We start from the raw sequence: 17,512 nt of genomic DNA, 5'->3' as shown, positions 1-17,512 counted from the left end.
GTATTATCCACCTGACATTCTCCAAATGCCAGTCATTAATTACTGATGTATTGAAAATCAGAGCAGTTATCCAATTCAAATTATGTTACATCTGTGAGCCAGAGCCTTTCCATTATCTTATCATTTCCCATTCAAACAATTCTTCCTTCTCCACATTTGTTAAAGGCTCAGTACCCCGCTCTTTCTTCTCATGGGAACCTGTTATTCACGTGTGGATATTTCTATTCCAAGACTGTCTTGCCTTCATGTTCATGAGGGTCTACAGTGTAACTACTGCAAATGTACCAGTTCGGCCCTCCACCACCCCAAAATACTACATGTGCACATCTCATGGTGGGTTGTGGCCAACATAAACCGTAACCTTCGTTTCCTGACATAATGTGGGCCCAAGGTGGCAAGGCAGAATATGTTTCTGGAGCGTGCAGTAATGCTGGTTCTAGGTGAGGTGTGTATTCGGAAATGATGGGGTTTATTTCACGACATGCTTGTGCTTCAGTTGTGTATATTTTCATGCCTGCCAGCACTCTGAGATCTAGACATCAAGTGCTGGGGGCAGGCTAGATGCAATTTTTCATTCTGCTGACGTTAATTGGATGAACAGACCTTCTCAGAAGGGACAGTGTAGGAAAACACGTATGGAAAAATGACAAAATAAGGCCTTTTACAGCTAAATAAAGACAAGTGGCTGAAAAGGTTTTTACAGCTTTGGCTTTCATATGTTTCATTTGGGAATCTAAAACCATTTTGCACAATAACTAACAAATTAAGATTCACACCACCTTTCCGAAGAAGGTAATTGCTCCTGCCTTGCAGATGAAGGAACAAAGGTATTGAGGCTATCATTTGAAAATATGTCCCCTGTTCTCAAGTCCCCAGATTGAGATGCTTTTAAACCTGATTCTCAGAAGCATTAAATACCTCCATTTATATTCATACATTTGGCATTGTTTGTGCCTAAAGCTTCTGAAAATCAGACACATTGCCTCTTAACTTGGACGGTCAAAATAACCAAACTGATGTGGCAAACATCACAGAGCAATTGCGGGCTGAGCTAGGACAGGGATCCCTGTCCCCTTGGAGTCCATGTCCCCTCGTGCCACATCCTGTTTTTACTCACTGAGTGTCCTCCTTGGATCCCTGGCCAACGTGAAAATCATATTCTGCTCACTCAGTTTTCCCCCCACTCTCTCAAACGATTGAGTGTTATAGAGGTAATATTAAGCATTCAGGTTATTGATCTACTTTATAGAGTCATATTACCTTTTCTTTCAAGCCATCCAGAAACTGTCTTTATTTTCTTGTGATTAAGATTCTTGTTGCAGAACTAGCATGGAAATGCAGTGAGAATCATTTGTATCACCTGTTTTTCCCCTGTTGTTTTGTGTTTTATTTTTTTTAGCATACAACAGTTTTGCCCTTTATATTAATCGAGATGAGAACAACACATCATCAGTATCCCAGCAGGAGCTGCGGACTGGCTGCAGTGTGCACCTTCGCTGTTGGCTATATTTTATGGTAAGGGCTGTACATGCTGTGTTTTCATATTGTATTGGGGGTTTTGTACTGCTAAATTTGGGCACATATTTCATTATGGATATAATCGCTAACAGATTCACGCTGCATGCCTCGTTTGGTCCAAGACCTGGGCTTTGTCTGGTTTCCCCAGATGCTTATATTTTTAGAAAGTATATGCCAAACCTCACACAACAGGAATTTGTTGAACAATCCCATGTAAGCAGTGGTCTTTCCAAGGGTACATTTTTCGACCTTTTTTTTTCAGGCTAAATGTTTTTCTTGGACCTTCGTTTTATTGCTTAGGGGTTTTGTTCTATCAAATAAAATCGAGAATAGGCAAATGATTTCCTGCATCGGTATTTACGCGGCAACAGAAAAGATAGAACGCTGTCTTTTTTCTTTACTAGTTCATAAATTCTTCCTGTAAAATTGATTGCAGAATAACCTAGTAATCCAAACACTCTGGAGTTTATTTTAAAAAATGCAAATGTTTGTGAAAAACTAAACAGCAATAACCTTTTCTATGCAACATTAAATTCTGTCTTTGGGCGGTTTCTATTCAAGCACCTGACTTATATGATGGAGTTAATTTACTTTGGTCATTCTGGCATTTTACTTTTCACTAAGCCTTTGTTTTGCTAACAGTGCTCCTTTGATACCATATATCCTCTATCCCTTCTGCAAGCATTTCATGACCTCCTGTTTACTTCTTCTCACATCACAACAACCCTCAGCTCAGAAGATGTTTTCCAAAACTACGGATAATACTGCTTTTACCACCAGTCAAGTGAGATCAAACTAATGAGAGAGGAACACAGGCTCAAGGCAGTACTGTAATACTGCTTCAGCCATGCTATTTTTCCCTTCGGTCCAATGAAAGAGAAGCCATTATTCATGTACATCGACGCACATCAAGTGATCGTAAAACGACTGTGATCCAGCTGAAGTGGGATGCTGTGTCCCAGGATGCTACTCATATTCTGCCACTTACTTTTATAAGCATGCATGTATTTGTTAAGCTAGACTAATATTTTCAATTTAAGATAAGAACAGTCTCATGCACAGAGGCACATAATGATTTCTTGAGGAGAAAGGAACTTCTTTTAACACTTACATGCTAATAAGTAACTGTGCTATTTATTTACCACCTTCCTCTGAAGTTGCCTAGACACAAGATAGCAGAGTTACTGTACCCATGATCTGACCTAGTATGGCAGTGACAGTTTTCCTCATGATCGTCTGAGTAGACACATGGAAAAATGTTCAATAGAAATAGAAAAAATGAAGCAATCTAGTTCTGCAAATGAAATAAAAACAGAGGTGTCTTAAATTCTTTTAAGAAGCTGTTACAGTATCAGTGTGATTCTCATATGGCTTGATCCTGCCTACTACGGTGCATCTGAACCCTACAGCTATAAGTACAATGTAAAAGGAAACTGTAGGACAAATAAAGCAGAGGAAAAAGGTTCTGCATTAAGAAATTAACCACTAGGCAGATATTTGGTTACAGGCTACTGTCATCTTCCTTTGCTTTTGCTGTTTAAGGATAGGCCTATTCCCAAGTGACTCACCTTTTGAGTTGTGATTCTGCAGAAGATGATATGAGACAATTGCTTATTCTACCTAATGGTAGCCCTGCTAAAATCTGCACTTGCAGTCCATTACTCAATCCATTTTTATGAAAAGAAGTCTTTGGGAAGGCGAGAGGGACACACAGGTTGTACCATGCCATCACCTGCAAGTTCTGCATCTGCAGCCTGCAGCTGTTTTTGAAGCCTCTATCCAAGATTTGGCTGAGGCTGCAGGGTAAATCATGATACAATTATACCAATACAGTGTATTTAATGTTCACAGAATGAGGAATAGAAGTATGAAAAGTGTATTTTTCTCATCCATCTTACTCAAGGGTGCGTGCTTTTCACAGCTAAGGTTCACTGTCTTCCTACTGCTAGGTAAGCACATTGAAGTACTGTCTGTGATCACTTAGAGAATTTGTAATGATATCATTAGGATTTGCTGCTCCTGTACACTTTAGCCCCCTCAAGGTTACCACAGTGCATTAAAATGAGATGACACCTGCAAATGACCTAGTTACATCCAGCCTTTTGGAACTTCCTTCCTTTCTATCTTTGGTTGTCTGTGGGTCCCCTGCTGGTGCATAGTTCTTGTTGTTTTTGTTTTTTGTTTTTTTACCTTGAAGCCAGGTATCTGCTGCTTGAGCATTAGAGTCCTTCTCCCTATGTCATTGTTTCCTCAGCAGAATTGTGTATAAAATGTAGGCCGTTGCTAATCAGATGTTCTGGTTTTTACCTGTGAATTTTGAAGTCTCCCTACCTCATCTGAAACCTTCTTACCATGCTGCGTGATTTATCAAGTCTCACTTTTACTCTAAAGGAGCACAAATTGTTTAGTTTAGGCTCTGTTAATTCATTTTTCAACTACAGGTAGAGAAGATCTTCTGACTTGCTTCATATGTGGCTGAATCTTTCACATATGGAAGGGATGATGGAATAGGGAGCTTTTATTATATGTATGTGATAAATGAGAAAGTGGGAAAAAAATCTGAATAGAATCACCAAAGTTAGAAGAATATAGCTAAATAACTTTTTATCCTCTAAGCATTTTTCAGAGAAGTAATTTGAATCACAGAATCACACAGAATCACAGAATTTCTAGGTTGGAAGAGACCTCTAGATCATAGAGTCCAACCTCTGACCTAACACTAACAAGTCCTCCACTAAACCATATCACTGAGCTCTACATCTAAATGTCTTTTAAAGACCTTCAGGGATGGTGACTCAACCACTTGAGAAACATCCTGAAGAATTAAAAAAAAATTATTTATTTTTTTAAAATTTATGTTTTCATTCTCTCTCTTCAATCAGGAGAGCATTTGGTAGGCACACTTAGCTCATGTACTGCCTGTGGAGGGAGAGCTCTGCCTTGATCTTAAGGAACTGTGCTCAGGCACAGCATTCACAGATTTGCGTTGCCTGTTGCACACCATACATGGACTTTCAGGATCAAGGCCATGGGTTAGGTTGGGAAAGGCCAATTGGCTTTATTTAACATGGCTTGAAAAGGTCACAATTTGTATTGAATTGTTAAATCTAGACAGTGCTAAGAAAACCCAAGAGCTTGCCAGTACTACCAGAAAATACTGCCAATGGGAGCATGGAGTTGGTTGTCAAGGAACAGAAAAGAGCCAGAAATGTGTTGCTCCTTGTAATAAGAATGACCTCATGGCAACTAATATCAGAGCCTAATATGTCCCTAAAATAAACCGAGACGAATACATTTATTTAAAATAGCTTTCTTGTTCCCTCTGCTTTTGAGTACTTGAGGATTCCAGACAATCAGATCCTAAGAATCTGATTCCACTGCTGTAGTCATGCAGGGCTACGTGTTTGGGAGCAAAAGGCTTGATCTGCTCTCTCGTTGCTATCTTAAATCTGCTGGAAGTTCTCTCCGCAAGTGCCAGGCTTGGACTCGATTCATAAATCTATTAAGCTGATAAATCTGCTTCCATAACTCAGGTACCTTTAAACTTTCATTTGAAAATAAAGTTTGACTTTAAGTGACTTTAGGAGAGTTCTGTAGATGTGCTGAGGGAAAGTATTTAGATGGTGTAATTTGCTGAATTCTTCTCAAGTGAATTTAAGAAAGGAATGTACGCGCCGAGAATTTGGAATGAATTTGAGATAGCTGCTGTCAGCCTTGCTGTAGGATTTCCACTAGCGGTTCTCCATAGAAGGAGAGGAAGATCAGAAAGAGCATATGTTGGCAAAAGGATGGGGGCTGCTAGGGCAAACCTTGAAATTGAGAAGGAAAGGGTGAAGCTTGGTGAGAATTGGCAGCCATATTTACATGTATTAAGAAGGCAGGATTCAGAAACCAGAAGGTAGTGATAGATACAGATGGAGCAGGAGATACAGCATGACTGTGCTAGGGTCTGTTGTGTGTCCGTATGTCAGGAGAGGGCCATAAATGCTTTTGGGAGTGAGCGCTGGGGAGAGAAATTCAGGAGGGATCAGAGGAATCAGTGGTTGGGGAAAACCAAGTGAAAAATCCTTGAGGCAAGTGAAAGAGATGAACCACCAGTGAAGAGAACATGGGTAAGGAAATGTGCAGCTCACAGGTCAGCAGCTTGAAAGCTGAAATTGTGCAAGGAAGTGGGAAAAGCTTGGAGGGGAAGAGAGAGACGGGCTTTGAAATTGGGGTGGAAGGCTGACAGAGAGGTGGGTGATAGATGCGACAATGCAGAGGAGGAGAAAAGAGTTGGAGCCAGGACTACTCAGAACAGGAAAGAGTAGGAAGAAGTAGAAGCAGCAGAAATAGGCCAGGAGAAGATTAGCATCCCCTGTGCTTGACCCAGAAGAAGGGTGGAAGAGCAGAAGTGCTTTCAGCAAGAGAAGTCTGCACAGATCCTCAGCCCATTAAGTCTGACGTGGCCATTATGGACTGTTACTTTCTGGCTCCCCTCCACCTCCACATCCTCAAGTGTTTCAGTCAAAGCAACAGTACAATCACAGATGACATGCATAGATAATACATTCTCACTTGCTTGTGTAGCTCCTTAAAATGTAGCTCAAGAAAGCATAGCAACCATTTCTATATTTAAAATTAAATATTTATCAAAATAGATGACTTCCAAATCCTGCAGAGTTTCTGTCATTCTAGCTACCTGTACGTAAACAAAAATTTCTGCTAAGCTTTGTTCATCCCAAAGGATGACAGCACTGTGTCATGCTGACTATGTTCTGCATGACATTACTGTGTGACATTTTTTGCAGCTGCAGTTTTCTGGGATTTGTCCTCTGACTACATCAGCCATTCCATACCAGGAGGACAGTGCTATGACTCTCGTATTGTTCAGCAGCAGTCAGATCAGTGGAGAAGAATCCAGCATAAGAAATTGGAAAATAGGAAATTAGTGCTTTTATTTCTTGATGGCTGTTTATTGAATTTATTTTTTAGTATGTAAAATTTCTAAACATTACACATTCCTACTGTAGGTGGCTTACACCTGTTTGGCTGGCATTGTAAAGATCCCAACATCTTAGGATAGATGAGAACCTAACAGTTCTGATGAGATGCAGAATAAGCTGCCCGATGTTTTTGGAAGAAAAAATCATAAAGATTGATGAAAATGTCCCTCACATCACTTCAGTCAGTATTAGAAACCAAAAGTAGAACAGATTTAGTGTGGGTCATTGTGCTCCTGCCTCTGAAAGCACAGGGTTGGTCCCTCGTCTGTAACCACAAATGATTTGTTCGTTTGAGTTTTGAATGACTCAGCTGCTGTAAGCCCGTCACCTCCTCTGGGAGACATTCCACAATTTAATAGTTCTGGGTAAAGTTCTCCCTTTCTGTGGAGAAGGAGAGTGACGCTAGGAAAGATCATGAAATAAAAGTGTAGAAAGTGCCCACGTTCTGTCATTTGATAAATTGTAGCCACGACGGGAACTAGCTTGGGATCTGTTTGGGGGCAGAGACTCAGCCGTCCCTTTGTGCCAGTCACTGGAAACCAGAACAGCACAGAAGGTGTGGGAGAGGATCTGCTTCTGCACTGCTGCAAGAAGTGACCAGGAGGGAATTACTGAGTGGTCACTTATCAAGACTATGACTGTTCCTAATATCGGATGCTTCAGAGGAAGATTCAGCAGGCCATTTTGGAATGACCAGCCTGTAAGGAAAGCTTTCTTCCATAATCCACATCAAAAACTGGATGCTTGGTTCCTGCAGACTTGATAGTTTATACACCATGTACTCTTTGAACTTAAGCATAATTTTGCACATTCTTACTGCTCGTACAGTCTCCTGACTTCAGAAGCTTCCTAGAGTCGCATGATACTGCCCAGAGAAGAGGAGTGAGTTAAATGGAAACATGACATCCTTCCAAACTTGTATGCTTTTTTTTTTTAATATCATGAGCTCAGTGATATGCCGCTGCAAGATAGGGTGGACCATTCCAGAGGTTAAAACACTTAGTTTTCAATCTCATGTAGCCATGTCCCCATCATGAAGGAGCAACTGCTTTCTGCAGCTTGGCTCCCACTGCAAAACCTTTCAGTTGCCATGGTCATCTACCGTGATATCCACCTACTGAGCTTGCTCGTACCAGGACTACATTTCACACAAGGTTCCCACAATTGTTTGAAGTAGTTGCTTTTCTTCAACAACAAAGAATCTGTAGCCAAAGAAATGTATGTGTATCCTCTCTGCATGATTTTCATCTTCTCAGACAGACTTACTGCTGGAAAAACAGCAAACAGGAAGACTCATTACTTTGATAGGTGAGATATACAACATCCACTGTATACCAAAAGTGAAAAACAGCTACAAAGTCAATGCTTTTTGACAGATATTTTAAAAAGAAGAATAGTGTGTGTTTTCAAATAACTTTCTCTGTTTTCTACACCATCTGGTTGAAAATTTCCCCAAATCACCACTTTTTTTAACATACATTTTAATTTGAATACAATGTGGGAATATCTCCATTCCTTTTTGCCTTACCAGTTCTAACAAGTGGAAAAAAATGAGCTCTATCACCTGTAGCATATTCGTCTTTGAAAACACATGGTTGCATCTACATGGGCTGCCACAGAACCAAAACACAGTGAGGTTCTAAGTTAATTTTATCTTCTCAGAAGTAATCAGCCCAGTTTTAGCTTAAACTTTTTCTCATCAATATATTTTTATCTAAACAACCCACTTTTTCATACCTGTTCAATAACAGGGTCTTAAATTGGATCTAGGTTTGCACTCCTAAGTAAATCTTAATGCATGCTCCCCTGTGCTCATCTAATAATGAGGTTGGCCAGGAATAATGACTACTGGAATTGCAATGTTAAAGGCATTCATTAACATTAGTAATCAGCAATCTTGTATGGAGGCTTTATGCCTCTGGTTGATCAGCTCTTTATTGTGCAGCGTTGAGTTAGCTTGCATTCAAGCAGGAGCGAGCCCGCTAAGAAAGGCCATCAGGTGAGGTTTCCATGGTAGCAATCATCCTCTTGCTGCTGCCATTTGTGGTGCAGGCAACGCAGGAGCAACCGGCGTGTCAGTGCTCGGTGGAGAGGAGGCTAACGCCACTCCATCAAAACGCAGTGAGCAGGGCAGATCCGGGTGGCTGATCAGGTGAGTCGGTGGCAGTCATCTCCTCAGTGGCACTCGGTACCTCCTGTCCTCAGAGCACCAGCTCCTGCATTGTCACAGCCCCGGGGACAGATGTACAGCAGGTAGGTTGAACACACGAGCGGTGTCACCAAACAAATAACGGGCTACTGTTCTGGGCAGAGAAGGACAGAGTTCATAAAATGTACTCGAAGATTCTGAACTAACCAGACACAGCTGACATTTGTGAGCTCATCGGTGACTCATTGGTCAGATTGAGAAAATATTTCTTCTTTCCAGCATAAATGCGTTCTAGTAAATGTCACTTCTGCTTGGTTCATGAACTTGGGTACATAGGTGCCGTTTAGAACATCCCTCGAAAAGTCCTTCTGTAAAGGTCCTTGTACTGATGGACAGTTTCATCATGCCAGAGAAAAGTGAAAAAGAGACACTGGCTTTTTTCTTTTTTTTTTTCATCAGAGCTTGTTTTTCACAAAATGATCATAAAACAAAAGTAAATGAACCAAAAAATGCTGGGCAATAATAGACGCTTCCTCCTAAGCCAACCTGAGAGTAAAGGACACCCCATACCCTTCTACCAACAATCCCATCCTTTTTGTTGACCAAGTGGAACAAGGTATCCCCTGTTACCATGGATTACACAGTAACCCTTTATTTTTTCACAGTTACCTTTATCTTGTCAGCTCAGTTCTGGTACAGAACAAAGTTTGGAAAGTAACTGTAAAGTATAGAGATCATTTTCCATATGTGAACTCCTTTGGAGAAAGTGTTTTTAGTCTGCATTTAGATCATGCAGATTAATTTACCAACACATGTAAATTCCTACATGAAGTGTGCAACTGCTGAAGGCTTGGCTGTAATAAAAGCTTTTCTAAGGAGGAGGGAAGCTATGACAACCATGAACATTTCCAGGGTGAGGGAGAATCATTAAACAAGGATGCTGTACTCCCTGTGTGACAGGCATTTATTACAGTGTTTTTGAGTAGACTTTTGTGTTTCTGTTCTTGGGGAGCCTGTGACTGTTGACGTAGTGATCAAAAGTCTTCCTTAAACAAACAGAAGTATCAGCAAGTGAAGCAAATAATATGGACATGGAAATCCCCATCAGTAATTGTGTCTGTGACTGCTTAGTCTTCGCTCTAGCTGTGCTTCGCTGTATGCTTCTCTCTCAAATTGCAGGATCAGAGAGGAAAAGATCTACATTCTTACAGAGAGCCCAGCAGCTCACAGGCCCCAGTCTAGTCTCTGCTGAGCCTTTTCCCAGTTAGCCTCTGTGATGTTTGCTAAGAGTTTTGGCAGCATTTCCCTTTCTTAGGTTCCAGCTACTGGAATGTATGGACTCCATCTGCTCCCTTCTGACTTCACTGTTTCAGATCTCAGTGCAACAGCTCTCCTTTCAGAGAGTGCAGGTGCCCATTGCAGGCACACACAGAGAAGCCACGTACCTGGAGGGGTTCTTTGGGCTGCATTGCAGTAGAGCTGACACACTGTCTCTTGGGTTAGTGTACCGATGATCTCCGCTGTGGCTGAATGCTAAAAATCTCTGTGACACCAGTGAGTCACCATTGTTCCTTTTCCTTTATTGAGTGCAGTCGGCAGAACTTCACTGATGACAGGGTTTCTTCTTTTTTTTTTTTTAATGTTTGTTCCACCTAGAGAAAAATCATTAGATCCAAATGATAACAGGTAGCTGAAAGGAAAAGAGGAGCAGCCTAAAACACAGGTGCTGAAAGGTTGTTGTTTTAAAGAGAAGCTCACCCATGTGTTTCTGGCAAACCCAGAAACCGAGCCACTTGCCAGGTGTGAAGAGGAAAAGCAGCAGACACACACAAATGTATACAAAATAAAACAAAGATGCTCCAGAAAGCCAAGAGTCAGGCTGTGTAGGAGAGCCTCAAGAACACGGAATGCCACTTGGAAAAAGAACTTGCTTGGAACTGAGGGAGTGCTGCGCTTTCCATGCTACTCTATAAAACAGGAGGGTATATTCCTTGTAATTATAAAGGCAGCAAGGAAATGCCTGCCTACATCAAAACCTGAAAACTGGTCAAGTGCTCATATTAAATTTAAAACAAAACTGTAACAATGCAGGAAATCAGTCTTTGTTTCATCATTTTTCATGTCTGTTCTCAAAGTATATCATCCGGGCACTCCAAGAAGCTGAATTTAGTTGCGACTCCCTGTCTTTTCAAATGATTTTTTTTTTAGGTTACAGTAGCTAAGCCAAACTATTTCTAAAAAACAGGGCTGTAAGAGTCAGTACTTGGTGTTTTTGTTCTTTTTCAGGGTGTGCTGGATTCACCATGTTACAGGAGTGTGGGTGTACCCGCTTCTTGAGCACCTCAGCCCAGGTGTCAAAATAATCTTTTTCGCAGCTGTTACTGTAATAATTAACATTTTCTACTTGATGGGAGAGATTCTGAACAACTACATCTGGGATACCCAAAAATGTGAGTATTGTTTTAGGAATATTAGCTTATGAAATGCTCTGTCAGGACTTGAAGATGCTCCCCTGAAAGTCAAAAAGATATTTAGTAGGCTAAAACAAAGGAAAATGACAGAAGTTCCATTGAAACTTCTTGCTTACTTGCTCTTAAAAGCAGTCAAATGAATGGAGTTGCTGCTGGAAAGCATGAAGAGCTATGAATGAGCTATGTATTTTTTTATAACTTCTAATACTAATTTAAGAGCTGTTGGCAATTACCTGAAAGGTTTACAACCCACTTGGTTCACAACCCACTTATTAGCTGATGAACCCATTAAATGCAGCTAGAATAAAGTATCATTTTGTAGGAATGCTGTTAATGTTAAACTTAGAGTTAGAAATAAAAAACTGTATTCTCAGATATAAGGTATGTATAAGTATTCTCAGATAAGGTGTTTTCTGCTTATAAATTTACTCAAGGAAAATTAATATTTTCACATTGATCAAATAATAGGAATGAAAGATCACATTATTGGAGGGTAAACATAACTCTGTATACTCTACATTCATCTACCATGCCTAGGCCAGCCAATGCTGAGTAAAGGAAAAGGGAAAATAAGACGAACACAAGATTAAAAGTAGATGTCTTTAGTCTACGAAAGATGGTTTTCACTTGTCAAAATGCGTGAAATAAGCAAACAACATTCATAATCTCCTCAGGAGCAAGTCACAAATGGAGTGAAATACTTGCTCAGTGGGAATTCTGTCATTACATTAATTGGGCCCATAATGGATTGTGACCATATGAACAGCCTGCATCCCTGTTTGGGAAGCATAGTGTGCACTTGCTAATACAACGTAAATTCACATGGTTGCTTACTGCACACACAACTCTCTTTTAACAAGGCCTTTAGTGCTATGTAGAGTCTGATTCCAGGAGCTCAAATCAGTTTTATGTAACATTTGCTCACGTTAGCAAGCAGGTGCCAAGTGCTTTCCTTGGTTGTACCCTAGAACCAGCAATCATTGGTCGCAGTGTCCAAGTGTGGTTTTGAGGCCTCACTTGGATGTCACAGTCATGTCTATTGTAATTGTGTTAACTCAGGAAAGAAGTTTCTAGAAAAGCCAGCCACACGGAATACTTCCACTTGAGCTTTGTGAAGTCCTGTATGAAGCATAGTAATGTGGTGAAGAGTCACATATTCTCACCAAGTCCATGAATAAGTAAAAGGCAGAAAATCTCCCTCGCTATTCCACCGTATGCCTAACAAAATCTCTGGGTCTTGTGGCCCTCCACCCCAGAACAGCTCAGGTTAATTGGGTCATTCGTCCAGCAGGTTCACCATGGCCTTGTTATCCTCTCTGTTATTTCCTTGATTTGGTTAAAGAATACTGATCCACACTCTCTTGTGGCTCAAGCACTTGCAAAGCAGATAATGCCATGAGTCACCTGCTGTGTTGCTATGCTTGAGACACTTTGCATAAACCACACCTGAGGTGTATGACAGCGGAAATTTAAAATAATGCCAATCTGTCTCCATGCAAGATTTGAGAAAATATCATTTGAAAACTGTACTTTTGAAAGGGGCTTTTGATTAGTAAGGTTTCAAACTAAAGCAGCCTGCCATGAGAGTTCTGGGGTGAGAGGGGGTTGTTGGAGTTCGGAGGTTTTTTTTCCTTTTCCTCTGGAGATGCATTAAATAAAACCTCACTACTGACAAAATGATTTGCAGTTAGTTTTTCCAAGTTAAACCACAAACATGGTAGGCAAGGAAAAATTTGCCCTTTCTACAAGCCAGTGTCTGTCCACAGTTTTGAGGGTATCTGCATTCCTGCCAAAGTATTTGATGCATCTGCAGTAGAGCAATTCAGAAGAAAGGAAAGAGGCTCTTTTTAAAAGGCAAATAAAACAGCTCATTTAAAATGATTGGAAAAGTTCCTTACAGCAAAAGGCAGAAGGCTCGAGATTGGCTCTGGAGCAGCCTTGTAAACCCACTGTAATCTTTTGGACCCAGCCTCTTGTTTTGGTTGTTAAACCTGTGACTATGGCTCTTCATCGGTTTGCCAGCGACACCCAGGGCCATTGTACTTGTGCTGCTGGCAGCGTGCAGACCCGTCTCTTTCCCTGTTGCTTCTTTCAACAAAGGCCACTCTGCAGTTGTGCTTTCTAACTGCACATGGCTCTTAGTGTTTCCCATCCTGGAATTGATTAGCTGTGTTTTGAAAGTGATTTTTGGTGTAACTGCCATCTACACATAGATTGCATTAGCAGGTGATCTTACTTGTGACTGGATTTTCCTCTCAACGTTCTCAAAAATTACTTCTTTTTTGCCTTCAGTCCTCAGAGGGCTGTCTTTTCCAACATGCAGCAGGCATAAAAATCTCCAAAAGAAATATTTTTATTTGAGATGTTTGGCAGAGAGGGCTTAGTCAGAAGAACAATACTTTTGTCAGATACCAATAGTAATTCATTGTCCAGGAACAGGCATATGAAATAGCTGAATGTTTTCATTGCCAGAAAAAACACAATCTGCTGCCTGGCCCAGACTTTGCTCAGCATAGACAAGAGAAAAGTCCTGCAGCCAGGATCAGTTCTTTAAGGAGCCCTACAGTCAGCTCAGCCCTCCTGGTATTGCTGAAACATGGCCACTGCAAGGCAAGAGGCACCCTATCAGCAGGAACCGGTTCTTCATTCTTGTGCTCTCGAAAAAGGGAGATGTGTATGAAGGTTGTTAAAAACCCAGTGTTGAAATGGGGGGGAGGGAGCTAAAGTTACTAAATTCTGAAGCAGAATTTTAAAAACTTGCATTCAGATAAATCTGGCTGCTTAGCTTCAGCTCTAATAACATCTACTCCAATTTGCTCTTAGGTAAGCAGAGGAGCCAAGGGAACTGAGTGTTCCCAGTCCCCTGCAGCAGTCAAAGGCTGAGCGTGCGGCAGGGGGCTCGGCTGATCTGAAAACGGTCCGGAGGGAGGGAGGGCTGCGCGGTTCATTACTGGACAACCACTGCCATCAGGTGTGCAGATGCTCTTTTCATTCGCAGCAGGTGAGGTGACACAGGCAAGGGCATGCGAGCAAGGAGGGGAGAAACAACAGCAATAAAGGGAAGAGAAAGATTAATGTGCGAGAAGAAACTTCTCTAAATAAACTCTTCATTTTTGTTCATTCTGAGATTTTTGAAAGCTGTTCTCCATATGTTTTCAGGTATTGAAGAAGAAAAAGAGAAGACAAAAATGGACTGAATAATAGATGCAACATGGAGGCTCGTTCGTGGCTCCATGGAAGATTTCTCATCCCCAACAGAGGTTGGCACGGAGAGGAGTCTTCTGGAAACCAGGCAGTTTAGTGGGCCCTCTGCTCAGTGCAAGGATATTTGGGTTTTTTTAATGAAGGCAAATGATTTTAGCTAAGAATAATAATTGTGTTTTAACCTCCATTACTATTTATCCATGCTTGCATGTGATACACACAAATAAGATGTAAATTTATCTCCACAGCATTCTCAACATCCATTTCTTGCATCAAATAAGTCATTAAATCATGAAGTCATTAAATCTGTCCACTTCCACCCAGAAGAACAAGTCCATTCTTTGTATTGTTTGAGAAAAGCTTAACCAGATAGGTCTAATATGGGGAAACAAAACAATCCTATATATTCAAAGTACAGTGTAAAAATATATTACAGTTAATTGCATGAATGTAGCCGAAGAAGAATTCAATCTGACTGAAATATTAATGTAACATGTAACAGTTGCCTTAAATCAGTGATGTTAATAATTTTATCAATCCAGTAAAAATTTATTTGCAGTGCTAGACTATCTGAATATGATGCAACTTTTCTTAAATATGCCTAAATAAAGATCAAGTTACCCCCAGGTTTATGTTTCTTCATGCTGATTCTTGAAATTCTAGATGGATTGATGGCATTTGAATGATTTATTTTCAGGTTTTCCAATGTCAGCAGTAGATGATATTATTTCTACATGAGGATTTTTCTTCTTATTTTCCCAATACAAGACCTGATTCTGCATTTTCAGGTTGTGAGTTCTCAATATATGGGCTGAGCCATTAGCATAGTACGAGAGAGAACGTTTAAGCCTTACTTCAGGAAGGCACATAAGCAAATGCCTGTTGTATCAGAAATATGCCTGTTTGTGCCTGGAATTCCATTGCAAAACACTAGTAGTGGTCGAAACTTGACAGAATTCTGTTTAATTATCAGACAATCAAAAGGGAACTGTAGTAGGCAGAAAAAAATGTGTAGAATTGATTGCTGATTTTCAGCAAGAAATTACTTTATGCAAAAGTAACTTGAAGATCCAAATGTACTAATGTTCACATCACACATACTCATTAGTATATTTAGGTGTATTTATTTTATCACATATAGAGCACTTTAGAGGTATATGTTAATGTGTGATTTTTATTACAGAGTTTTAATATAACTTAAATATGTTTCTGCTCTGGAACAGTTCTGGGGAAACTGATCTCGTGCAAATCATGACATGGCTCTCCAGTACGTTTTTTAAATCCATTACTGTTTATGTACAGATGATCACAGAAATGGTGCAGTAGTTCAACATTGTGATTTCTGATTGTTTCATTCAAAAATAAGGCTTCTGTGATTGTATTGCCTTTGTCACTGTCTGTCCTCTCAATAATTTTAATTTGGTGGTCAGAGTTGCAGATTTCGAAGCTGGTCAGGTTACTAGAAAGTACATGGGAATATGTGGGCTGATAAAGGAGATGGAGTTCACAGGAGAAGGTCCCAGAGAAGGAGAGGGCAGGATACACAATCAGCAGCACTTCCAGCCCAAGGTACTTCAGTTTCATGAGTGCTGATGTCTAGCTGCTCCAGATGAAATTACATTAAAGGACATGAGGTGGGTGTTGAATCTTGAAATTTAAAATATGGGTTCTGTAAATGGCATCAAACAGAAAATCTGAGTGAATGCTCCTATAGTCGGACCTTTCCAGCCAAGTTATTACGACAAATGCAGTCCCTAATGAATGTTCTACAGGAAGGCACTGTCACATCACTGCAGTCAGGCAACTCTAAGGAGGAGCTAATGCATCCTGCATTTGTCTGCTCTTTGCCATTGCATGGTCAGGTCACCACTGTCAGAGGACGTGGTGCTAGCACAGCCCAGTAAGGGGGCTTCTGGCTACAATGCTCTGCTTGGAGATGGTTTGGGTTCCATGGCTCAATGCCAGATAAAAATGAGTACCCTGCCTGTGCACTCAAACTAGCTTTGGAAGCAAATTAGCTATAGCCATGTGGCCTTGCAATAAGGTTATTAAGCTCTGCTGGACCTGAGCAGAGTTGGCACACATGCACAGTAATTCTGCAACATGGTTACTCTATCCACAGATAACTGGGCTTGATTGTAATAGATGGTTATTATTGGAGGTGGTTGGATGTCTGTTATTTGCAACAGGCTTTGTAACAACTCAGGAAGAGAAGAAAACATGGATTCGGTCCTGTTTCGGTGAGGTATGAGCTGTTTAAAGTCACTGCTTCTGAAAGCTTTGGTAGCATGTGAAGGTACTGATGGACAAAAAACATGCTAAAGAATGTAGCCGTACTTTCTGACAGCAGCAGTAATGGTAACACACACTGCATTGTGAAGAAATTATCAACTGTGGCTTAGGGTGGGAAGCTCAAAGCACAAACCCTTTACACTGGTCATTTGGAGAACTTGCGTAAGCCAGGTTCTGCTGTTAAAACTAACAAGTTTTCGTGATTTTTTTTTATTTCACATGGATTGTTTCCGTCACTGATTTTAAGAGGATTCTGATGGAAAGGGGTTAGATACAAATAAGAAATCCCAAAATGCCACAGAGCTACACACACTCTGCTAGAGCACACTCTGAATGTCTCCTCTGCTGATTCTAATGCACCACTGAGTGGCTGAGACTGGCAGCTGACGTCAAGATTCCTCTTTTTCAATGCTTTGCACCCATTCAGGGTAAGTTTTTCTTCTATTACCACGTCATTTTACGTAATATTGGAAATGTAATAACAAAGAGAACAGAGACATCTGAGACTAAATTGACATAACTGAATCCACAGATAGGTATCCAAGCTGTTCAGAGGTGCCACATAGGGAAAATTAAAATTATCTTCCCTTTTGTCTGTGAATTTGTGAATATTCAGCACCTCAGAAAAATAGATTGCCAAGCTTAGACACCAGTTATGGGCTTAAGCCCCTGAGGTTGGCAATATTAGCCAAAGGCAATATATGTGACACAGAATGTGATAGGTTTCATTTGGTTTGAGAAAATTTATAGTATTTGGAGAAGGTCTGAACTCAATTTGTCTTCTCAGGTCTCAGAAAGTTCTCCACCTCCTATGAGCTTTGAATCATAGTATTTAAAGTCAAAAAAAATTTTAGAGCATTAAATCCAACCTATGATGTATGAACAACGATATA

The 17,512-nt window shown here is 40.5% G+C and overlaps 1 protein-coding gene across 2 annotated transcripts in view; it reads left to right on the top strand.

The window, feature by feature from the left end:
- Nucleotides 1-14,953, top strand: part of AIG1 (androgen induced 1) — a 121,745-nt gene extending 106,792 nt beyond the window's left edge. The window contains exons 4-6 of one of the 2 annotated variants that reach the window (XM_027454424.3): nt 1,400-1,515; nt 10,939-11,102; nt 14,283-14,953. In XM_027454424.3, coding sequence (XP_027310225.3) covers nt 1,400-1,515; nt 10,939-11,102; nt 14,283-14,320 — 318 coding nt within the window. In that variant the 3' untranslated portion in view covers nt 14,321-14,953. The remainder of the gene's footprint in view (nt 1-1,399; nt 1,516-10,938; nt 11,103-14,282) is intronic. The other variant, XR_011808356.1, reaches the window with a different exon arrangement.
- The last annotated feature ends 2,559 nt before the right edge of the window (nt 14,954-17,512 follow it).

Source organism: Anas platyrhynchos, chromosome 3 (genome assembly GCF_047663525.1).
Source record: "Anas platyrhynchos isolate ZD024472 breed Pekin duck chromosome 3, IASCAAS_PekinDuck_T2T, whole genome shotgun sequence".
NCBI lineage: Eukaryota > Metazoa > Chordata > Aves > Anseriformes > Anatidae > Anas > Anas platyrhynchos.
The sequence above is the reverse complement of the archived record's forward strand: the minus strand, read 5'-3'. Positions and strand labels throughout refer to the sequence as shown.